Source organism: Lycorma delicatula, chromosome 12, assembly GCF_047948215.1.
Source record: "Lycorma delicatula isolate Av1 chromosome 12, ASM4794821v1, whole genome shotgun sequence".
Lineage (NCBI taxonomy): Eukaryota > Metazoa > Arthropoda > Insecta > Hemiptera > Fulgoridae > Lycorma > Lycorma delicatula.
The window spans coordinates 62,652,511-62,678,419 of NC_134466.1; the positions used below are offsets into that span (position 1 = coordinate 62,652,511).

The following is a 25,909-nucleotide window of genomic DNA, read 5'->3' on the forward strand; positions in this document are numbered from 1 at the left end:
TTCTACACTATGCGCTAATTCGTCACCTTTGCCCGGCTCACTAAAATCCTTAACAAAATAAAAACACAATTAAATATGTTATATAAAAATAATAATATTAATAAAGACTTAATATTAAATCGAATATTGAGTAATGTTATAAATTTATGTTTTTTATATTACGTAAATCTGAACTTTTATTTTTCCCCTTAATGATTGGTTATTTTGAAATACAACCATAATTAATTTTTACATCATGATTATTTTTAAATAAGGATTAAATATCTATATTCAAGTTTTCAAATTAATTTTTTTAATCGGTGATTTGTGGGAATTTGTTATTTAGCAAAATATTATAGCTTCAAACTCTTATTATGTATTATATAAAATACAGTTTTATATTTTTCCAGGTTTTTTAATATTTTTTATGAATTTCAGACATAACAAATCGTTCCATAAAATTAAATCCTGTGAATCACATTGCCATCCCTCTGGTCGCAGAACAAGTGAACTAATCCAATTCAATTAATGCTTAAATTTTGTTATTGTTTTATAATTAAAAAAGACTTTCAGTTACAACAAATATTTTTTAAGTATTTTGAATCAAAAAAAAATACTATATTCGATTAGATAAACTTCTGTTTCGGTGAATTGAAGTTGGAGTAAAATTTTGAAATGTTTGCTGACAATTCATCTTTATAAACACGCCATCTTTTCCGTACATGGAGTGGGGAAATACGTAGTCGCAAGCCGGCGAAATTCATATTTGTAAAGAATAAAAGTGAAGTATTTCTCAATTGAAATACACATTTGTATTCCTGATCACTGTTAAAAATTACAAAATTTACTACTTCATTATAACATGTCTGTACATTCATATAAAATGAAAATTTCCTGATTGAACATCTAATAAAAACATGTGAGACACCTTTGCAGTGTAATGGTTCCGTCCACAACATTAGAACAACCAATAGTAATAAAGCGGGATTTTCACGGAGTTTGAAGTCACCAATCACCTTCTAGGATTTCAAACCATAGGCTCTTTGTCTGCCCATCAACGTTTGCCTTCGTTCTATTACTACATGTTGTTCATGATTATCGTTGTGTAGTTTTTCATGTATTTTACCGTGATATATGTGTAATATTAAAAATACTGATTGTGAATCTAGTGTATAATTTATGGTAGGTAATGTCATATATAATTTTGTGTAAGAATATTTAATGTTTACTATTAACTTTAAACTTCTTAACTTAACCTCCGAACTACTGGACTAGATGTTATTCCCGCTCTTTTGTTTACTTTTACTCGTTTATTGAACATTAGTGGAATTGCTAGGTTGGAATACCATATAGTCTTGTTTATTGGAATACTTAAAATATATATATTGTAATTTTTTATTATCTCTAATACTAAACTTGTCGGTTTTATTAGGCGGGAAGTCAGTTTCAAGGTCACTACTAAAGTTCATTGACGACTTAAGAAGTTGGAGGGAATTATATTTATATATATGTTCGTTACTGTAGTAATTCGTCAATGAACGTACGCAAAATCCTAATCAGCACTTTCAGCCTTTTAATTGTATAATTTTTAAGCCTAAATGTATTCAGTCTGGTTAGACAAAAATGATAATCATAGTTGCAAAATACTAAACATGAAAATGTTGTCTTAGATTTTCTGATAATGTAAAATTATTATTGGTAATATCAAACTCTTTGTAAAAAGTTATTTCTTTTAATTTAATTCATACAGTTTTTGTTTATTTGAACAAAGTGCTGTATTGAAGAGAATTTTTGCCCTTACTTTATTTACATGTTTGTTGTATTATATAGTTCTGGAGATTTGTTTTTTTTTTTTTTTTAATTAATCTTTGAATTAATCATTTATATCTGTTTGTTTTATTTCAATAAGTTTATTTTTTGTTTAATTTAAACATTAATAAATTGATTTTCAATAATGTTTATACACATCAGAATTTTGTCAGATCAAGTCAATTGTAAACCAGTAAACTATACCATTTAATGAAATAGTTTTTTCAACAAAAAACTTGAAATAAAAACTTATTTAAAAAATGAATATTCAAGGGATTTAAAATTGTGAAAACCACCAGTGTGTTACCATACCTAATGAATATCTAATTTTTATAGTTAATTATAAAAATTCTTTTATGTGCATGGCCCTATATTACTTACGCATAATTTGATTTTTAGCATTTTAGTTTAAACTGAACACAGATTTCTTGTAGTTGATAAGCAGGTATATTCTTCAAAAGTGAATACAATTATATTTATAAGACTAAAAAAAAAAAAAAAAATAGCTTAAAATGTTAGTGGATAGGATTTGACCTCATCCTGAAGAAAAGTTTTTAATATAATTAAAAAATCCTGTTGTCTAGAATTGAATGTCCTGTACAACAGTAACATAAAATCAAGTGCTGATGGATTTTGTAAAATATTTTCCTCTAACATGCTGAAAATGTTTTGTTTTATTTGTTTAATCATGATTATTTATATTTAATCATGCTGCATTTATTTCAAATTAATTTTTCTTTAAAATATTCTAAAATTTATAACCAGTTTTTTCAATTTGAAATATTTTTAAACAATTTACTGTAATGTGAACTATTAGGTAGTCCATTATTAATTTTGGTGTCTGAACTTTTTTATCCAGTAGAAAAAGGTTTACTGATTCTATTTAACTTTAAATTAATTACCTTTTATTTATATTCTTTTTTTTTAAGTGAAGAATTTATTGTGTTTTTGTCATTCAAAAATATTATCTTGTTTAGTTTTGAAATTTGTATATGCTTATTCATGAGTAATTGGTGAAAGTTACTGCTCCGGTTATTTATTTTTATCTTGAACTGTATTACATTATTGCTTGTCTTGTGTCTGTTAATTTTATCTTATCTATAGTTTTGGTAATTGAAGGTACAGTTAAATTTTTTTTTCTAAGCTGTTTTAATGTGCTAGGGTATGTATTTTTTATATTAGCCCAAATATAAAATTAATTTAAGAATAAATTTGTCAGCAAAAAAAAATTATGAATCAATTTTCAAATTGCTTGTTTAAAATTTCATATTTCAAAATTTGTTCATTTATAAAAATAATGAAAAGTATTATTATTGCTTTAAAATGTTTAAGTAAGTGTCGTTTTTTTTTATTACAGCCTTAGGCATGGTACATTTGTATTTTATCATAAAAATTGAGAGACAATATTATAAGAAAAGTTACAAACCCTTGCCAGTACCAGTTGATTTGAGCCAGTATTTTGGCTGTTGCACCAATACACCTTAATTAATAATACAAAAAAGGCTGAAGTCAAATATCATAATAAAAATTTTAATAATTATACATTTAAACAAAATAATATGAATGAAAAGAAATAGCATTTTATAATACCAGCAGAACTTAAATAGATTGATCACAGTTTTGAAAGAAGTCAGTTTTTAAAATTTCAATATCATGTTTCATAAAATTAACCTCTCTTCGTAGTCAGTTGTGTTAACAGTTTAATCAAGACTTTAGTATGTTTGTATGGTTGCCAGTTTCTCTCAGAAATTAAACAATTTTCTGGGGAAAACCTGTTTTATCAGTTTGTGTAGCTATATTCAGGCTATTTATTCTTTAGTAGTTATAGTTAATTAATTATTAGTAACCTAAGTTTGTAAATTGCAGAAGGTTTCAAATTTGATCAGAAATAATATTACTTCATCATTATAACTTTACAACATTAATTGTTAAAATAAATCCAAAAGTTTGATTTAAATGGGTTTTATAGAGGCAATTGGTTAATTTGTTACTATTGTTCTTCCAAAGTAGCTGTCAATGTTCATAAAGTATGGATGAAGTGATTTGTCTATTGCTTGAGTAATAAATAATATTGCACTGGTTTGAAAAAACAAAATTGTGAATGGTTTCTATAACTTTCCTTTTAGCTCAAAATCAAAATTGTTATGCATAAAAAGTAATTGTAGAAATGTTTAATAAATTAGAAAATATTTAATTCATGAAGAGATTATCTTAACAAAAGCTACACAGAATCACTAGATTTTAATAAGATAAAATAGTTTGAAATTAATAAAGGAAAAGTGGGGGTGACATTTCGTATATAAGATGATTATATATTGTTAGAATTTTCATAACTACCAAACCTTTTTCTTTAAATAAACAATAGTCAGATCAAAAAAAATTACACATTGCAAAAAAATAAAATTATTTTTTTAGTCAATCTGTATTAAAACAGAAGTAAACATTACATGAAACAGTAGCTGTGATAATAAATTATAAAAGTACTAGAATAAAATAACAATTTGAAAGCAGCTAAATATTTGAGTTTAGATCAAACTGGTGTATAAAAAATTTCATTTCATTTTATTTATGTTTAAAAATTCATCAGCAAAATAATAGCCTATCTATTATTTCTGTAAAAAAAATCTTTAAATTTATCTAATTACAAAAAATTTGTAATCGTGAATGTATCAACCATTTTTAATTTATTGAAAGAAATGTAATATGAATCACATTTACTTGTAAAACAAAGTCCTGACAGCCTGTTTTTGTTTCTTGAAAACTCATTTTGAATTTTTGAAGTTGCCTATATATGTTCATATATTTTTGGGGAGATATACATATATGTTTTAGTTTTAGTGTTTATGATGCCAATAGCATGTATTAGTAATATTACCAATTTAGCATAAATTTTCCAGTCTAAAGAATTTTACCATCAGAAATTAAATGGATGTCTCTTCCACCTTCCTTTTGTAAGTCTTAATTCTATTTATTTTATTTTTAAATCAGCAAGTATTTATCTAATAATGGTTTATGTAATTGATTATTTCTCATTTGGAACAGTTTTAATACACATTTTATGTGTTTGCATTTAAATAAAAAAGAATTAAATGATTTTATTTTTCAAACTGTTGTGTCATGTTTACTGATAAATTTTAATGCAGCAATAGTTAATAGATTTGTTTTAATTATACTATATATATATATATATTTTGATTTATACATATACATGCAGTTTATAATTGGTTATAGTTTTATTTATAATAATAACTATTATAAGAAAATAATTTTTTACAAGTTTTAATATGTTTAGACACTTTTGCTAGTGTAGAAGAAGATTGTGTTATAAATAGTAATAATTATTGTGGTTGGAGTGGGAGAAGCAATAATATTTACTTTATCATCATTATTCACCATTTTGTTGTATACTGTGTTATCTGCTAATGTTTTGTGACCTATAATCATAGGTTATTAACTTATGAGTTAAGTCAAGTGACTAACTAAAGAAAAGAGGTTTTAATTTTATGCATATATCTGTTCAAAATTATTCCCAGAATTTCTTTATTGGTCTTTATGAAAATTTTAGCAATTAATTATTTCAGCAAGGTGATGTAATTGGTATGCATGTAAAGTTTCTATATGTGTACAAAAAAAATTGACTTGATAAATTAAAAATCATTAATTTATTGTTAATTTTATCATTTTTATTCATTTTATCATTCTCCTCATAAAAAAAACTTGTTACTCCATCTTTGCCAACCCAAATTGCCCTGATCTGTTTTAACCATATTTTTGCATTCAGTCTCTAATTTCTAAACTTCTTGATCCCTTAATGTTTTCTCAAAACATTTTAAAAGGAGTTCTGCCTGAATTTTATTCATGCTTTCATTAGATATTAAAGTACAGATTTAAAACAGTTTTTGTGCAGAATTTCTTTACATTGAGTTGTTAGTTTTTGGTTTTATACTGTTTTTTGGTAAAACCTCCAGCTAGCTGTACTCATGTATTTATCTCTTTGTTTATTATACTAAAAGAATGATAGTATATAAAGTTTAAAAAAATTAAAGGTTTTTTAATGAATGTTTTTTTGTTGTTTTTTTTTTTAAAAAACAATCTCAAAGTTTAAAAAGTATTAATTAACGTCATAATATTATGTTTTTATACTTTTCATTAGGTAAAACAAAACTCTTTCACAAAGTGCATATAGACCAATAAAGTTCACTATTTGTTATTTTGATTATTATTGTATGGATATTTAAGTTGCTGCCAGTTGTAGTTTTATGAAAAAAATGAATACTTAGTAAAGTTCATATTATTTCTTAGAGTACCATAATGATATGTATATTATTGCAGAATTAATAATAATGCAGACTGCTCTTACTATGTATAACAAATTCACCAAAGATTGAAAAAATAATTTTACTACCTAGAAAGTTAAGGATTTGAAAAAATAGAACTTTAAAAAAATTAAATCAGGAAGGTTAAACATTCCTTGCTGCATATATGTTGTAATGATTGGCAGTTTACTATTGTGTCTAATTAGGTAAAAATGTATGTGAAAATATGTTTAAACAGAGAGAAAATTAAAAACATAATGTAGTACATGGGCTTGTTATGTATATAATTAATATAATTTTACCAAAAAATATTTGCATACAAGTGGGAAAATTGTGAATTTCTCAAAAAAAGTAACAAATATTTTTCTCAATCTAGAAGTTAATACCTTCCAGAATAGTAAAATTGATGGTTCCTACTTCCCTGTTTTTAGATTTAATTTGAAATCGTCTTGCTTAGTAATTTTTATCGTTACTGTGTTACTTGAATTTAATTGATAATTTTACTATATTAATTGTATAAATTAGAACTATTGTTAAGTTATTGTAATTCAATTTAGGTAAATGTATCAATTTTTTTTTTAAGAATGTATATTTTTAAATAATTACTATCCCATAATTAGAATGATTGATTTAATCTAGTTATTAAAAAATCTTTGTTTAATCTTTTTCATTGCATCATTAATGAAACAACGTACGAAAAACAAGTGTTTTTTCTTCAAGAACAATTTTGTCTTAGTAAATAAATAAGTTATATTGTATTAATATAACTACAACAGATTGTTTGCAGATGACATCTCAAGTAAATTCCAGCATTTTTTCAGTTTTTGATTCATCAAAATTAGTAGTTTTTATTTTGCAATATAGTTCTCTTGTTTGTAGTTAGTATTTCAGAATGATATTTATATTTAGAAGAGGAAGACAAACTTTCGAGTAAAAAAGTTTTTTCTTTTTGCTTAATATCAGAAAAATTGACCATTCTATCAAAACTGAATGAAAGGAAATTATGATTAATATTGTTACATTTAACACTATTTTCTTGTTTCCCATTTTCTTTATAATAATGATATAGTTTAAAATATTAGTTTTTTATAACAATTTGGTAAAAATTCCAAATTTTTTTAGAATTTAGATATTGGGTTGATTTTTAATACATACTGAATAATATTGTTGCCAATAATAACCTTTGTTGTCATTTAGAAAGTGTAAGTGTAACATAATTTTTCTAAAAGTTTTCTTTAATTTATCAATACTTTGTTATTTTAAAACTGTTGCTGTCGTATAATTAACAGTATGGTGTTTAGTTTTAGATTAATTTTTTATTCGTCCTTGTTGGTTTCTACCTTTTTTTTATGCACAATTTTTTTTTACCGTTCAGATTTGTAATGTTCTGTAATTTAATAATGTATTGGTTAATCTCTTCGAAAAATTTAGACGCCTTTCACCCATTATCCTGACATCAATTACTACTTTTATATTAATTACTTATTTAATTAAGAGTAGAAACTAAAAATATTCTACGCATTCACCATTTAATTTATCTTAAGATGTCAAAGTTTCAATTGAAAAATCCCGCAGACCTACAAATTATCAAAGTATATGAAAAAAAGACTGTGATAAATAATGTTTTTTCATTAAATGTACATTTGGAAACAATTAAAATTTTGTTTCTAATAAAACCTGAAACTTGATTTTTACAAAAATATTAACATATTTACTGAAAGAAAAACCCATTTTATCACGATAAAGGAATAAGAATTTTGTATCGATTTCTCATTGAGTTTTTATATATTGAAAGTGGTTGAGGTACTTTAAAAATATTAAGTATGTAAATTTAAAACATAAAAATAAAACTTAAACTTAAAAACTAACACTGAAAATAGGAAAATAATTATTTTTCAGTCATTCTTTAAATTTTATTAAGAACTTAAGTTACTTTAACTTACATTATTAGTAAGTTTTGTTGATTTTCTCTATTTGATTCTGACTTCTATAAGCTGAAATTAGATGACTAATTGAGAAAAACAATTTTTCTAATTTTTTATGTCAGCTTTATTTTCTGTTGCACTTTTTAAATTAATCTTTATACAAACAATAACAGTCAGAAAAACCGGTCGCTTTCAAAGAAAAAGTAATATAAAGAAATGGGTGTAAAGAAACTATGAAACTATGATTGTACATAAACCAATGTTTGTTATTTTTTATTCTACTTTAAAACTTTTGATTTTTTTTTGTTCAAGTTTTGTGGTTGTTAGGGTTAAGTTTTTCAAAATTTTTAAGTTTTTATCTTTGTTTTTTGGTGTAATTGAAGAATTATGTACCAATTGATGATCCAGAATCCCACAAAAGTTGATTTTTGATATTACTTTTTTCGGTTTTTCCTGTTACTATGTTTGGTGGTTAATTTGTTGTTTATTTGTGTTTTGTTGTTCATTTATATATAAAATTGAAATTAGCCGCAGGTCAAATTGAGAACTTCCTTTTTTTCAAATTTATATAAATACAACACTAGTAAAAAAAAAGGAAAATATCTTAATGAAAACTCAAAATATCTATCCTAGTTAACGACACAAATTCCAAATTTTATTCATTTTTTCCTATGTAATATTTACCAGATACTATATACATGTTTATATTTTTAAATGGTACTTTCTAAACTTTTATTTTATATCTTCTTGTGTGATAAGTTAATTTCTTTTTTATGTCAATCTAAAGAAAATGCCATCTCCGTACATTATTTTATTTGCTTTGCTTTAAATTATCATCATATATGTGTTACTCGCGCAGCAGAATCTAATTGTTAAAACGTAAATATAAGTGAAGCCATTCTGAAGTTACTGCCATTAAATTCTGTATTATGATATCCTGGTCTCCTTGTTTCTTTTTCTGTTTAGCCTCCGGAATCACTGTAAGGTATTACTTCAGAGGATGATATATATGAATGGTAATGAAGTGTAGTCTTGTACAGTCTCAGGTTGACCGTTCTTGAGTTGTGTGGTTAATTGAAACCCAATCACCATAAGAACACCGGTATTCACAATCTACTATTTAAATCCGTATAACTGCCTTTACTAGGATTTGAAACTTAGAACTTTTGACTTCGAAATCATTTGATTTGGGATGATGAGTTCACCGCTAGACCAACTCTGTGAGTACCTGAGGAATTCCAGCCAGGTGGTCGGGTACTTATTGTTTGGAGTGATCAAGCATTCTGCCAATCAGGGTTATTACAAATCCTTTATGTGGGGACCAATCTCACTATTCATTTATTTCCCTTATCTTTTCACTTCTTATTTAGTGTCTTATAGTGTTATCTAATTACTCACCCTCTGAATTTATTAAAAAAAATATGGGGTACCTTAAAACTAAGAGATAGGTTGAGGTGCTTATAAGGTTGTCAGACTTCCTTATTCATACAACATGGGATATCTAAATTTTATTAAAATGTTTTGTCAATCAAAAAATATATTTTTTGAATTAATTGAGAAGGATATTATTTCAAATAATGTACTTAAAAATGTATTTACACTGAAACAGTAGAGTTCAAGAAGAATAATTTTGAAGTTATTTTACATCAGTTTTATATTAAATTTGATTTTAATGAAATATATTTTTTCATGCGCTTATTTCTTCAATAAAGTAAATAGCAATGATATTTTGAAAAGGGTTTGGATAATTTTTTTTTAACTGTAGAAAGATCCTCTCCGCATAAATCATTCTATATTAGATTGTGATTTTATATACAATATTTTTAAGTATTATAAGCATGTTTGTTTCATTAAATTTTATTAGTTTAATCATTTTCATTGCTCTCGGCTATTTATAGTTATTAATTACATATAAAAGATTATAAAAATATTTATGGTCAGTGAAGTAACTCGAGATACGTGTTTTTGTTGTATGATTTTACTTTCTATCAAGCAGTAATGGTATGTTATTTATATTATTTATTTTAATTTGTTTAAAAATAATATATATTTTGTATCTATACATACAACAATTATTACATAAAATGTTTATTTATCTCTGTTAAATATATTATTAAATATTAAATTCATCTCTGTTAAATATACAATCATGCAAGTTCATTATATTTAAATTTTTATTATATTGAATTTATTTTTATTATTGATTTGTATCATTATTTTGTCTAGAGCTTTTGTTTATATATTTGCATTAAAATAATGATAATTTTGTTTACAGTGTTAACAAACTGAACTATAACTTATTAATTTCTGTCTTCAATCAAATTGAATCCATAATGTTAAGTAGGGTTATCCCTACCATTACTGTTTTGATTGTATATTCTTTTGCAATCCCCCACCACTACTATCACGTGTTCTATGTTCAAATATGTTCTCTCTTGTATTGATCCATTTCATTGTGATGGGGTAAAGGAGTTCTGCTCTCGCTCATTCATAATCCAGTTCCCCTTCTCCTCCTCTGGCTTTTGTATAAATGTTCTCCCCTATTTCATATATATATATATATATCAATAAAAAAATTATAATAATAAAAGGAATTGAATTATAAAAGAACTACATTTCTCTTTTTTTGTGTGTGTGTGTGTGTGTGTGTGTTTATGTATATTAATGTAATACATATGTGTGCGTGAGTATAGGCCAAACATCTACTGTCACATTTGTGCATATAATGAATAAATACATATATATGTTAATTTTTATTGTTTTTGAAACATTTTACAAACTTAGTTTTGTCTGATACATTAAAATACTTACAGTAAAATTACTTTTGATTGATTTTTGTACCAATTCCTTACCTTTAATTTTTGTACTTTTTTAATCTGTTGCAAACTTGATATTTTTCAGTTGTTCTACCAACCTTTTAATATCAAAATATTTACTTACATTCTCACTTTATTTGTATGCTCAACTATGTTTTCCCGTAACAGAATTATTAAATATCTTCATACCTCATTGTTTCACCGACCCATTTTTTTGTTTGGTATGTTCCACAAAGTAAGTGACTTGTATGACTGGTTGTAGGTATTTTATTTACAGACATCAGTTTGGTTGAAATTTTATATGGTCACCAAACATCAAAAATCATTGTCCTCTTTTTGCATATAAACAAAATTGTGACCTTGCAAAATATACGTATAATATTTAATAATTAAGGTAATTCATGGTGAAAAAACTACAATTACTGATGTGTTAAGCTAAAATTATATATATTCATAAGCTGACGTTTTCCTGTAATTTTTAAAAAAGATGATTATTCAAACTTTAATCGTTTAGAGTTATAAATTGATATCACTGCTTCTCAGTTGACATGTGTGTTTGAATAGTATTTAAGATTTGAAGAATTAATTCTTTGATTACCCTCTTTAAATCCGTGTGAATATTTAGGTCTTAAATAACCTAAAACTCAGTATTTTAGTTTGGTTTTGGGAGGCTTAAAAACCTTAAAAAAATAATAAAATAAGGTGAAATTGGTGATCCAGACTTAAGTACCTTCTGATCCAGCAATTAGGAAGTTTCTCACAGTATTTACAAAATGAGCTGAATTATCATATAGGAAATTATATTTTAACAGTTCATAAAATTTTATTTGGCAATTGCTGACTTGTGTATGTTATCACTATAAAAACAAGATGATTATCATCTAATTAAGCATTAGAAAAATTATATGTTCATACTTCATGAAAATGTTGGAAAAACAAGGGTATTGGCCAGAGAAGGATTTCTCATTTAAGAATTTGAGAGTTGTGGTTCAGTGCAGTAGTAGCGACTGAACTGTTTCTTGCTCTAGGTGACAAAATATTTTATAATGGAGAAACTGAAAAGAAGAAGAAGAAGAATGTTTGAACATCGGTGTTAAATGTGAAATTTTGCCACTTAAAGAAAAATAATTTCATATTAAACCAAGAATAAATATTTCTGATAAACTCTCATTAAATTCATAAACATTTTATTTTGATAATGATGATCTATAAATTTGTTTTCTATTCACAATAGTGAATATACTTTTATGTCAACATTTATTTATTACAGCTTTCAGCTGCATTTAATCATCATAATAGATGTTGAATGAATTTATTTACAAAATTCCTTTACATTTTACATTATGAATAGCATAAACTTGTGGGCACCCATCATTGTATTACATTATATTTTATTATCATTTCATTAATAATTTGTGCAATTTCTGTACATTTGTTCTGTGTAAATGAAGCAATTATTTCATGTTTTCAGAAGGTTATTACCTATGTTTTCTCAATTTCTGAGAAACCAATAAGCTGACTAAAGTAGTAAATAAATTCTTACCCAGGCAATTGTAAAATTTCATATCGGTACATTTTTCATTGACAGTAACTTGAAAATACTTAATCATTTCCATGATTTAACAAAAATGTTGAAATATGACAGAAATGAATTTAATGAGACCAAATTTGTGGTCAAGATGAGTGAACATCGATATTAACTCAAAATTAGCATTTATGTATTAGTTTTTAGTTACGGTTAACAAAATTTTTAACCTCATCGATTTCATTATTCAAAGTAAAACTAATGATTTGTTTATTCTCATACTAGATAATTAAGCTTGAAGTATAGTAGTGAAATGTGAGAATAATAATATTGTGAAATGTGAAGTGTAGTAGTGAAATGTTGATTAGAAATAAACTCATTTTCAAAAAAAAAAAAATTTATCCACCTTCAATAATGAAGCCACTATATTGTGCCAAGACAATAGGCTTTTATAGTGATTACATTCTGTGTATAGTACCTTAGTTATATTTCTTATATGTTTATTTAAAATTGTTTAAAAAATTTCATCTAACCATTCTGGATTATTGCAACTCAGATTAATGGGTTTGTTTATCTAGTTGAAGTTAAGAAAAATTGATTTGTGCAAAAAATTTGGAGAATTTAATTTAAATAATCCGAAATATAGTTAATGAAAGAAGAATGTAGAATTTTAAAAAAGTATTCTATTTGGCTGGAGATGTTGGATGATACTATTTATGATTACAGTTGATTGCTGTTTATTTAATTATACTACATTTATTTTAAGAAATTATACATCATGTGTTAGTCTCGTATAATATGCTTGTTATAAAAACCTTTGAACTTTTATGTCTTTGATTTATGTTAATGATAGCTAATTTATAGATGATGCTTTAGTATTAACTTGTTTTAAAAATATTAGGTAATTAGTTTGTTAAAATAATTTTTAATGATTTATTTATTCCGATGAGTTTCTCTATGTTTATATAATCTTTTTTTAAATAGTGTGAAATATATTAATATTATGTAGCCACTTATTTTCATTAATTGTATTTGGTTACTTGCTTGCCATGATTAGTAACAGTAACCAGTGATGATGGTGGTGAATGTACCAATAAATTTGGTAATTAAATTTAGTCTCATCTTTTGTATAATTTAATGAGAAATGCTCATATATGGCCATTTAACTCAGGAAGCTATTTTATGTTGTTTCCATTCATTCTGATGAAGAGTTTGTCGGTTTCCTTTCATTCTGATCGATACTAAGCTGTGGTTCATGGTTTAAAATGGAGCATGTGGGTGTTTTAAAATATTTAGTATTACTTAAATGAATGTGATACATTGAAAATGCAATCTTTTTTTTACATTTATGTTCAACAATCTACCAATATCATCAAAATTTAGCATATACGAGAGTTATGTCTTTGATGGTGATATTGAAGCTTTATAATTAATGTTAAAAATCTTGGGTGGCCTTAATTTATTTTCATCACCTTTTTTTTACTTGAATGGCCCACTGTAGGGGCATGGTTGATCAATTTAGGAGTACCATTTCTCTCATCCTTTTAAATTCTCTCCACCTCCTTTTAAGTCTTCAAATCTTCCTCCTTTAATTCTTAAAGGAGGAAGATTCTTAATTCTTATTTATTTTCTGGTACTTTTCTTGTCCTGCTATCCATCAGATCCCTGGTTATTTTTATTGTTTTAAGTTTCTTCTGGAAAAATGTTCCAACTTCGACGTCTTGCCTCTTAAGTTTTATTGTATTTTGATAATAAAGTATAAACCTGTCTAGTAATTCTGCTGTCATTCATTCTGTTTAGATGTCCCAAAAAAATTCAGTCTTCATTATGTGAAATATGTTTTATGTCTTCGAGTGTATTTATTGTTCTTTGGTTTGTTGAATTCTCCTTTTTTGTTCTTCCTCCGTCCAAGAATGCCTCTTACAATTTCTAACACTTGAATTTTTTCCAGTTTCAGTTTACTTGACATTCTCAATGTCTCTACAGATACAGCACCTCTGTTCTTACTACCGTCTCATAGCGTTTCAGTTTAATTCCATGATAGTGATTTCTTGTGAATCGAGGAGTTTCATTGCTTTCCTCATTTTGTTTACTCTTGGCTTGAGCGCTTTCCTCTCATTATTGTTTATTTTGATATACTCATCAAGATACTTGAAACCTTCTGTCTTAATCTTATTATTCACATTTGGTTATTTTATTCACATATTTTTAATTTTATGTCACATTTGGTTTGTCATATTCTTATCTATCGTTGGTTAGAAATTCTGTTTTGGAATATGAAATTTATAATCTTATTTTCCTCACTTTTGTAATTAAACTTTTTAATTGTACTTTAACATTTTCTATTGTATTAGTGATCAAAGCAATATCGTCAGCAAATGCCGGACAATCTATACAGATCTTGTTTTTGTCCGCACCTAATTCTATCCCTTTGGTGTTTGATTTTCTCCAGGGCAAAATTAAAAAGCAGTGGTGAGAGATCATCACCCTGCCTTATGTAAGATTTTGTGTTAGTGAGAGTATCTTTGATAATGCTTGTCATTTTATTATCCAATCCCAATTCCAGAAGTGTCGACATCAATTGAGTTCCCATCATTGGAGTCATACGCTTTCTGAAAATCATTGATTGTTATTGTTGCTCCCTTATATCGTTGATTGATTGACTTCAGATATGAAATTTTTTTCTGTGCATGATCTGGGTCTCTGAAATCCTGCTTGATATTCGCCCAACTCATGATCCAACTGTTCACTTCAAGAGGGTCTTAGATAACATGTCACCAGCAGAAGTTAGATTCCACTGTAATTGTTGGGATCAGACTTATCATTTTTTTTGTAGCAAGTGGGTTATTGTTGACTTACAGCCCTCTAGAATTGTCTCTGTTCTCCAAACCTCACAAAATGCCCTTGATTATCACCATCTAAGCATTTCAATAGTTAGCTTTTATTCTGTCTTCACCCGCCACATTGTGATTTTTGAGTTTTTAAATTATTACTTTAATTTCCTCTAGATCTAGCGGCTGTGAATCTTGATGCTGTTTTCAGTTGTCTGAGAACTTTGTGTAAAGTCTGTAAGAAAATTACAATTTTCCTGTTTGGAGTGAGCTAGTTTGCGTGTATTTGAGATGCTTGAATAGTATTGTCGACGAAGTATATTTTGTTAGTTTGTTGAATATTTGATAGTATTCTCTGCTATTGTTAGAATCCTTCATCCATTTTCATCAGTTTGTTCCTCACGAATTGTCTACTCTACCATTTCAGTTAAATTTTGTTTTTGAATAATTTTGATATTATTTCCCTTTGTTTTGAGAATTTATCTTTATTAACTTGAGTTTTATTACTATTCCAAATATTCTGACTTTTGTCTGTCTTCTAGTGCTCTTTCTCACTCTCTGCTTCGCCAAAAATATTTTTTTTTTTGTCATTGGTGCTGTTTTTAGTGCCGATTGCACTATGTTGGTTTTCACATCTCACCAACAACCATTATTTTTATCTTTAAGTTCATCATTTAGTGTTATTGGATTCAATTTGTCAGTGTCATATCTTGGGATTTTAGTTTTATTAAATGTTTGTCTAATTTTGATTTTGGCAACAGATATCTAATGATCTGACTGTATACGTTGATTATATTACTCACATTCATAATTTCTCACAAGGACTTCCTAGCTATGTGATCTAATTATTTGTCTCTGCACGTTACATTGAGCAAGACCCACATTGTTAGCTTTTGAGATTTTCTTGTGAATGCTGTCTATTTCACTTTCAGATCGTGATTTTTGCATAATTGGATTAATCTTTACCCATTTTTGGTCGTTTTGATATATACAGAATATTTACCGATGTTCTTTCTATATTTTTCCTCTTTGCCTATTGTGCATTAAAATCTCGTTAAGAATTATGGTGTTGCTAAACTTATTGACTATTCAATTGTAGATTGTGTAAAAATGTTTGTATATTAAATTGTTAATCTATTTTTAGATTTCTCCTTCAGTTTGCTTGTTGCTTTATGAAAGTTAAGAAGCATATGTTGATAAATTACAGTCTTTGTTGGGAATAACTATATTTCATCCAGATTTTCCTTAAAACTATAAACATCTAACAAAAGTTTTTTATATTGAATATTATATAAACTTTATTATACATTCATTGTTATCCAATGTTCCCATTCATTAATAACTAAATCATAGTTTTTCTGGTATCTCAGTTTTGATTTTTCAATTTACAAGATGTCTTAGCAAAATCTAGTCTTTAGTTAGATGCAAAGCCCCAATAAACCGACTAAAAATTTGAATAATTTTTTATTGAAGATAACTGGCAATTAGATATTGGATATGAAAAGCCATAATTACTTGTGATTTTCAATGAGTTTGATTAAGATGGAGTAATGAGATACCTGCATTTTAATCTGTATGTAAGCAGTTACATCTGTGGTAATTTAAAAATAAAACTCAGTTTTATGGAAAAAAGAAATTGATATAGTTTTTTCAGTTTATGGAAAAAAGAAATAATATAAACAACTGAATGATATATTTAGTAATAAAAATAAAATCCCCAAAAAAATTAAAGGAATAATTTTAAATTCAAAAGGTAAAACAAAAAAATAATCATCCTCATATAACCAAAAAATAAAAGAACCACCCAAAATACAATAAAAAAAGAGAAAGATTTATGTATATAAACTGTAAGAAAAATTAATATAAGGGGAAAAAAGAATCGGAAAAAATAATAAATTAAATGAAATCTATAAATAAAAGTTAAACAAACAAAAAAAAGAGTAAAGTCTGTAAAATTCATTTGTCTTTTTTTTTGTCGTTAATTTTTAATAAAAAAAAAGTCATCTGTAAAATTTATTTAATTATGCCATAGGTTAATAGTAAAATAAATAAACTTTCATCTCGATGCTAATAACTTTTAACCTAATCATATACTTAATTATACGCTTACAGAACATCTTAAGATGATCTATAATATTAACAAAATCTCAGGTTTTCTTTCATTTGTATACTTCTTAATATTTGTAATAAAGTGTTCTACACAATTATTGTACAATATCTGTTCTACATTAAATTTTATTATGTTACAGCAAACATGGATATGTACTTAAGCGCCCAGGATGGATTTAATCTACAAGAAATGCTTGATTGCGATATTAAATGTGAAATGGATGACAGTTTTGGTATGTAAATTTTGTTTTTATACAACTATATTATTAATTATGGTCTCAGATAGCTGTTATATATTACATTTTAAAATAATACCTTAATGAATGATTTCTTTGATGCTCCATTAATTCTCAGATAATTTATGTTCAGAACCTTTGTTTTGGACAGCTGCATCATCCTTCACTGATGTATTCATGTACAGTACCTGTAAGCATCTCGGATGTGGTGTTAAAACCCACCATTAGGATCAGTGGCAGGAAATAGATCCTGGTAAAAGTTCTTACATTGAACTCTATTAATAACACATCCTGGCCTGGTAATCCAGGAATATAACAAGCTTGGTTATGGTTGTATATGATTAAACAAAAAGAGATGCAAGAAAAAGATGCTGTAGAAGAATACATGTAAATAATTCACCTACATGTAAGAAAGGTCAGAATGTTACTGGATTATGAAGTCTAAAAATAATCTGTAAATTCATCCAGGCCCAGGGCAAGCCGGCTAACTATTCTGATGGCTAGCTCATCCTTTTTCACTAACTAGTTCTTTTTCTTATCCGTAATCCCTTCTTTCACATTACTGAAAACCGCTGACATATTTTCTTTGAATCTTCCCTTCACAAACAAAAAATTGGCATATGTTGTGCAGTTTCAAGGCAATGAATAACAGGACTCTTGTTTTTTGAAAAAACTGTGGATGCTGCCATTTACCAAGAAATTATCCAACAGTTCATAGATTTACTGCAAGAGGATGAGTGTGACTGCTGGTTGCAACAGGACAGCGGCGCCATACAGTTTGCTTTTCTATGGAGATTGTACAGAATATTTTCGGTGGAAGAAAATTTTTAAGGATTTTGGCCACCAATATTCCCCGATCTGACTAGTCCAGACTTCTTTCTGTGGGGTTACTTAAAAGAAATTGTTTTTAGACGCAAGCCATGCATCCTACAGGAATTAAAGATAAATCTTACCGATGCTCTTCCAGGAAATGACGTGGTACAGCTAACAAGCATAGCCAGGTACATCTTCAAATGTGTTGACAAGTACATAGAAGTGGATGGACATAATTTTTAACACCTGTAAATTATTATGTAAGTGTTTGCCAATAAACTATTATTTATAGACTAAATTAAGTGATTTAACTTCTTTTAAGTCGAACACTGTACAGTTATATTTATTAACCTGATGTCATTCTGATACTCCAACTAATTTTGTGAAAAAATTCTTAGAAGACTTTAGGTAAAAAATAATATATACCTCCAGTTTATGGACAGCCCATGTTTGTTAAAAATCTGTTTACATTGAAAGTCATTAAAATGTTAATCATAAAAAAGACAAAAACAGAATATTTTGCCCAAAGGGCAAACACAAAAGTCTTTAATGTTTGAAGTCAGTACCAAATTAAGAGTAGTAAGTTATTGGTAGTTTTTTTTTAATTTGCCTCCAACTTCAAATCCCGTAATTAAAAACAAATTTCTTATTTTCAAGTCTATTTTGTAATTGGTTTTAGATTTTTACTTGTTAAAACTAAATTGATATTGATTTATATGTAGAATAAGGAATACATAGTATACAATTCAGAGTATAATTTAACTCTTTAATGAGTATGACTGTTCTGGAATGTAACCGTTACATCCTGAAAATTATCACAAAGGAGTAAGAAAAAAGACTTCAAAAGCTCTATGTGTTTGGAATTGAAATTACAAAATTTTGTAACAATTTCAAAAAAACGACTGAAAAAAAAAATAGTTTTTGGTATAAATTTCAAAACATGGATAAATACATAATCCAACGTTACAATCCTAACTTTCAAAGGAGGATTGAATGTCTTTTTTTTTTTTTTTTGTTTTGTTTTCGTGTTTGCACACACAACGCACTTCCTTTGTTGTTTCCTTGTCTTTCCAGCGGGAGTTGAGATCGACCAAGGGAAGTACTATCTGGTCAGCTGTAGTGGTTTTGCTTCTTTGCAAGGCCATGAAGCAGCTGTTATTTCTTTTGATATGATGGCATTCTATCAATTGTCTGATAAGATTTAGTATCTAATTAAAAACAGGTGTTTTTTTTGTGCAGTACAAATATGAGAAAAGAAATCAAAACTACTATATCGAGCATGTGGAAAAACAATTTCCTATACCATTTAGTTGATTTTCATGCTGTGTCATTGTAGGAAATCATCATATCTTTTTTATCAAATGTACCCATATACTTTTGTTATATTATAGGACTGCTATGGGCTTTTGAATAACATGTCCATGCCGATTGATATCAACCATAGCATGACTGTATGCAGTGGGCTTGTCGCATCGCCTGATGTTGTCCTTTCAAAGCATCAAACTTTCATCGATCATTAAGTCCTTTTGACCAGAAGCCAAGAAAGCGATACAGTTCATCAACATTCGTGTTTGATCATTGCTTCAGCTTAGAAAAATTTTGTAGGCCTACATTGATTTTCAAGGTTTCCTGATAGTATTTGTTAGTTTGTTCTGAAATGTGTCACACAAGACTGTAATCCATCAACTGGTAAAAAAAATCAGTTTCATTTCCCTCCAACCCATCTAAATCTACATTTAGGCGTAAATCTGTATGGTGAAAATCAATTTTTTGGAGAAAATCCATTATTGTGCTTAGATTTGCAAACAGGACATAATGAAAGGTCACTGATATGTGTACGATGGAAGTGCAACTTGACTGTGTGCCACATCCTTGTGTTGCATATGTTATGCGGCCTTGTGTCGTATATTTAAATTGCCCAGGAATTTTCATTACATCCTGGGCAATAATAAAGAAGTTTTGAACCGGGTATTTTTATTTCTCCAAAGTATTTTTGTTTTACATATTTTTTAACGGTGTTCTTGAAATTTTCTTTTTTGTATGGGAGTTGTATATTTTTGTATTTAACATTTTAGTTAAAGTTTCTTATTTTGTCGTTGTTTTTAGTATTTTAGGTTGAGTTTTAATTTTTGTTTTAAATTTCTACTTCACGTTTTAATTTTGTTGTCTTATTAGATTTTTTTTTTTTTTTTATTTCTCATATTTTTGTTTTCTGGGCGATGGTAAAATTTTATTCACAAAAAAAAAAGAAAAAAAACAATGAAGGGTCAGTTATTAGTTTGGCAAAAGGAGGAATAATTTGACTCATTTTGTTCAGAATCATTGTTCATGTCATTAGAACCTAGATCCCTTAACGAACATATGGGCGAGAGTGAGTTCAGAGCCAGTTCGTTGCGGGTACTGCTGGAAAACAAGGATTGTGTACGATATTTTTTCATTGTTTCCAGACAGTACCTGCGAGTTTTACATCAGCTACATTTAGTCTCTGTTATTTTAGGTCTCTTCAATTTGGTTGATCCATTTTCTTTGGTGCAGTAAGTTAGATCTTCCACTGTGCAGGTTGTTGTCTCCATAGGAGACAGTATGGAAGTCTGTATTCATGCATTCAGCATACGTACCCAAACCAAGCAACCTGTGCTTTTGTATTTTGAGTTTAATTTTAAGTTGTTCGTTACATCTGAGGCTGATCGTGTGATTTCACAGACAATCACACGGTGATACATCTAGTATTCGCCATAGGCATCGCATTTGGAACATTTCTAATTTGTTTAGGTCTTTTCAGGAGTGACCGTGTTTCATTAGAATTACCTTCATCATCAAATAGTACTTGTCTCGTATAAAAAGGATTCAAAACTTGTTGCTTCAAATTCACCATCACCATCTTTGAAAATATCTTCAGCGGAGTGTAAAACATCCATCTTCACTATCAGTGAACTGATACTTTCACTAATATCATAAACAAGATGTCTTATTTCATCATTACGGAGTATGGAGTAACTTTTCAGTACCTTTATGCAAACTTGAAGAGAAAAAAAAACTAAAATTTCAACACTAATTACACAATCTCAATATGTACAATGGTAAAAAAATATTTTCAAAATTATAATAAAAAGAAAATAACACAAGAAAAATACAACTTTAACTTTATTTACAAACACCATTTACACAATCTCAATATCTGTGGTGAAAAAAATTATTTACAAGTTATAATAAAAAAAAAAATAACTATATACACGATGGAAAGAATTGCAAAGCTTAGTTGCTAATGTAACGTACATATTGAAGCCGACTGAATAAACAAATGGGAGATTTCGCACCTGTATGAGTGGAACAGTAGATGTGATTAATGCCAAAAATCAGATGATAGCATAGCAGCTTCTCTCAATCATTGGCTCTACCTAGTTGCCTTTACTCCCTCCCTCCACAACTGTGCACAGTGTAGTCAAAAACTATCTAAACACCCTCTCTCATTGGTTATAATAACAATACATTATTTCTTACAAATAAAATTACCCTGTAAAACCTTATCAATAAGGTTCACTCAGGCTGTTCCAGAACGGCCTTCCTCATTTTGCTTTTTTTTTTTGAAGTAGGACGTTCCAGAATGGCTTACTCATTTCTTTTTTTAATTTTATAATGTTAAAGGGTTTTAATATAAACTTAGATCTGAAATTAGAATGTATTTTCTTGAATGTTCTATTGAAAAAACACTTATAATGTTTCACATTTAACAAATTGCTTTTGATAAAAGATATTATACTTTGAAAACTCACTTACCAAGGGGATAAATTTTACTTTTATTTTTTCAAATGAAAATAGAAAAATTTGGCATTATTATTTGCAACATATAATACAGGAATTATATCTATGTATTTTTTTCCAGTTGCGTTTTGCATGATCATAATACCTGTCAATTACTTCTTGTAAACACTACCACAAATAAATGCCTGATGAAAACAGATCAATAAATGATGACTTCTAGCACATTTGAATTGAAGTAAAATTAATGATATACTTGTTTGTGATAATTTATCGATTTTCCTGCTGTACTCCAATTTTTTTAAAGGAAAAACATATCTTCAAGAAAAACTGAACGCATTACGTGTATGTCATATCGCATATAGTTATCTAATTTTATATAGATTATTTTAATTAGTGATCTTGGATGTAATTTCTAAATTAAATTGCAGTTTCATCAGTATATTTCAATAATTATTGTATTTTTATTTTATTTGCTAGGATTTGATGGAGACTTACCGCCTTTAGATTTGGAGGATGATTCTAAACATGCTTGGGTCCAAGGAAATTCAAATTCAAGTTTTGAATTAGATTTTTTCAACGGTGATTGTTCGGCTTCATTAATGGTTAACCCAAATTCTATCATGCCATTACCTTCTATGCAATTAAAAAGAGAGACTGAAACTGAGGTTGATGTGAAACCAGTGATTAATCATAACTTGGTAAGTAATACAGTTACTTTAATGTTAATGAATAAAAAAAATTACATTGTTATGCCAAGTTCATTTAAATAACTGTTAGTGTAATTTTATATTTTCATAATTTCAATCGGATACCAATCATTATTATTAACAAGCCTCTGTTCTTTAATGGTGTAGAATTGGTTTGAATCCAGAAAAATTTGTAGTTATTTTACAGTTACGAATTTTAATTATTGGATTCTGTTAATGCCTTAGTGGTGCCTGAGACTGCAAAATACTATCAAGCACTAATAATACTGTTATATTGGGATTGTATTTTTTTTTTATATCATTACTGGATTGGGTTACATAAAAAAATTGGTATTTGTAACTTTTATTGCTATAAGTTACAAATTTTAATTTTAGGAAATGATATTATAATGCTTCCTAGTTGTGTTATATTGTACCTAACCAGACACATGATGATACACAGGTTGTGCACATTTCCACTGTATAATAGAGAATGATCACTTTTGTACAAAATCACTTTTTTATTATAGTAAGATTACTGTACAATCTAGTACAAGAATAGACCACATATTATTCTCATTTTTTTAAACAGATCTATGACACTTTAAAAAAGTATGTAATGAGAACTCAGCTCAAAAATAACCAAAACTAGTTAAATATATTGTGCATTAATTATGAAGTGGATGTTAACAAACATTTTCTCTTAGTTAATGTTTTTCTGGTTATTTCTTTGATCCACAGTATTGCTGTTTCTTTTTCATCAAGTGCTTCATAGACTGAAGGAACATTAGTCGATTCATCTTTATCTTTGTACTTATTTCTTGAATTATATCCTCTGTCATTTCTTTATCAATCATATTGGCTTGATCATTAATATCCACCTGTAGTGATAATATAGTTTATTATACTCCGTTCTTCCAGTGTATCTTTTTAAATTGATAGAATTATTCATTTATGCTAACGAACTAGAAGTTGAAATATGACATGTATATTTCCATATTTTTTCATAGGTAAAATTAGTAAGTAATTTTTCTGCATAATAGATTTTTGTAATAAAAAATTTTCTAATTGAAAATAAATTTTAATGATAAAAAAGAGAGACGTAATTTACCTGTGGTATAAGAGAATTAGAGTACAGTTTACACTTCTGTCTAATTACTCTACAAGACTGCTTTTTTGTTTCAACTTTTAACAATATCATTTATGATTAATAACCGAACATTAAAATTAGTTACTCTAGTGAAAAATTTACGGCTAAAAATTAAAAGAGAACTATTTATCAAAATATTGCAACACTTGATTAATTTAAGATTGGTAAATACATGTTTTAATACAATTAAAATTTTTACTTTTCTCTTAAAAGCTAAATATATTTTTGAGGAAAAAATGTGAAAATCATAGTAGTTTTTTTTCATTGTTTATTTCGTGTTCCTCTACCAAAACTATTTTGTAATATTATAAATAACATGAATCCTGAAGTTATAGTTTATACAGATAGTGTTAAACATGATAGTACTCTTGGTTGTGTTTTTGTGGTTGGCAATAGCACGTACATGTTTGGTCTTCCTAGCATTGTCATTGTTTTATTCACAGAGTTGTATGCCAATTAATAAGCCCTTAAATATAATTAAACCATTATATCGATACATACTTGTCTGTTCAGATTCCATGAGTGTATTGCAGGCAATTAGTGACAGTACTCCAGACACCCTGTTGTCTGTGAGATTTACTGTATCATTTCTGATATGTGCATAACACAAGTCTAAGCTGGATTCGCAGTTATATTAATATTCAGACAATTAACGTGCATATAGTACAGCAGAAGGCGTGTTTGCAGCCACCTTTCACTAACCGTGTTGTTTCTGATGACCTTGTCTGTTTCCTTAAGAGAGTGGGACCATGTTGAGTGGTCTGCTATCATCAACAATAAACTTCGTCCAGTTTACTGTGTTACTGTAGAGCCTCTCATTCAAATATAACCTTTGAGCAGAGGGTTATTTGCTGTTCGCAAATAGAGCACGCTAACTTTCTTAAGGATACCTTATGGATCAGACCGATGACCTATTTGTATTCACTACAATTGCCAACTAACAGTACACTGCATCCTTTTGTGGACTATCTGTTATTCGGCATCGCATCAGAAGTTTAAACTAGGAGCTAACATCCAAAATATATTAAAGAACAATGTAATGATGTTACCGAATGTCTTACGATTTGTTAAGGCCATTCTGTATTCAGAATTTAAATATCCATATAATCTTTTTTATCTATTTATGCCAGATAGTCATTTTTTCATTTAAGTTAGATTTTTAATGTTGTATTTCATTGTGATTTTATTTTGCTTTTAGCTTTCGTAATAGGCATTTTCCTTCTACGCTGTGTTTTTATATTATTGTTATTTAATTTTTAAGTTAATTTTTAATAATTATTTGTTTGCTGTGTAAATATCTTATCCGAGCACTGATGGTGACAATTCATTATGCGCCCAGGAAGAAGGAAAAATCTACCAAAACTGTATTATTTTTTTTAAGTCTCAATATGAATTTATATTTAATATATTTTTTAAACAACACACTTTCTGGAAAAAATTATATAAATCCAATTAGGAGTGACCTGTTGTATTATTAAATAAAAATTAAATATTAATATTTTACTCTACTTTCTGTTTAGTTAAAACGTCAGTCACCATCCCCTATCTCACCTGGAAGTCTACAACAGTCCCAACAGACAATTAAAGTGGTTGCAACGAGTATTTTAAATAGTAATATTAATAATAATAATAGTAAAAGAAGTATTACGACTGTAAATAATAGTAATGGTGAATCACAACAGCCTACTACACCTGTTAGTAACAATAAGGTAAGTATTAATCATTAATTTAATAAATACAGAATTCAAAGGAACAGTTAACAAACTGTATTTATTAAATTATTGTTGAATGTATCCAATTTTTTGCACGTTATTCAATCTCTTAAGTATTATTAAAACAATTACATTTTACATGGTTCCCACAGGCAGGAAAAGTCAGGAATTTTTAGAAAAAATAAAAAAAAAGAGGAAAAATTACAAAAAATTTCAGCGAATTGCATTTTGTTACTAAAT

General features: G+C 27.4%; 1 protein-coding gene across 1 annotated transcript in view; it reads left to right on the forward strand.

The window, feature by feature from the left end:
* The first annotated feature begins 20,687 nt into the window (after positions 1–20,687).
* jumu (Forkhead box protein N4 jumeau) overlaps positions 20,688–25,909 on the forward strand; it is a 54,716-nt gene continuing 49,494 nt past the window's right edge. Inside the window, exons 1-3 of the mRNA XM_075379393.1 lie at positions 20,688–20,730; positions 22,599–22,819; positions 25,478–25,666. Coding sequence (XP_075235508.1) covers positions 20,688–20,730; positions 22,599–22,819; positions 25,478–25,666 — 453 coding nt within the window. The remainder of the gene's footprint in view (positions 20,731–22,598; positions 22,820–25,477; positions 25,667–25,909) is intronic.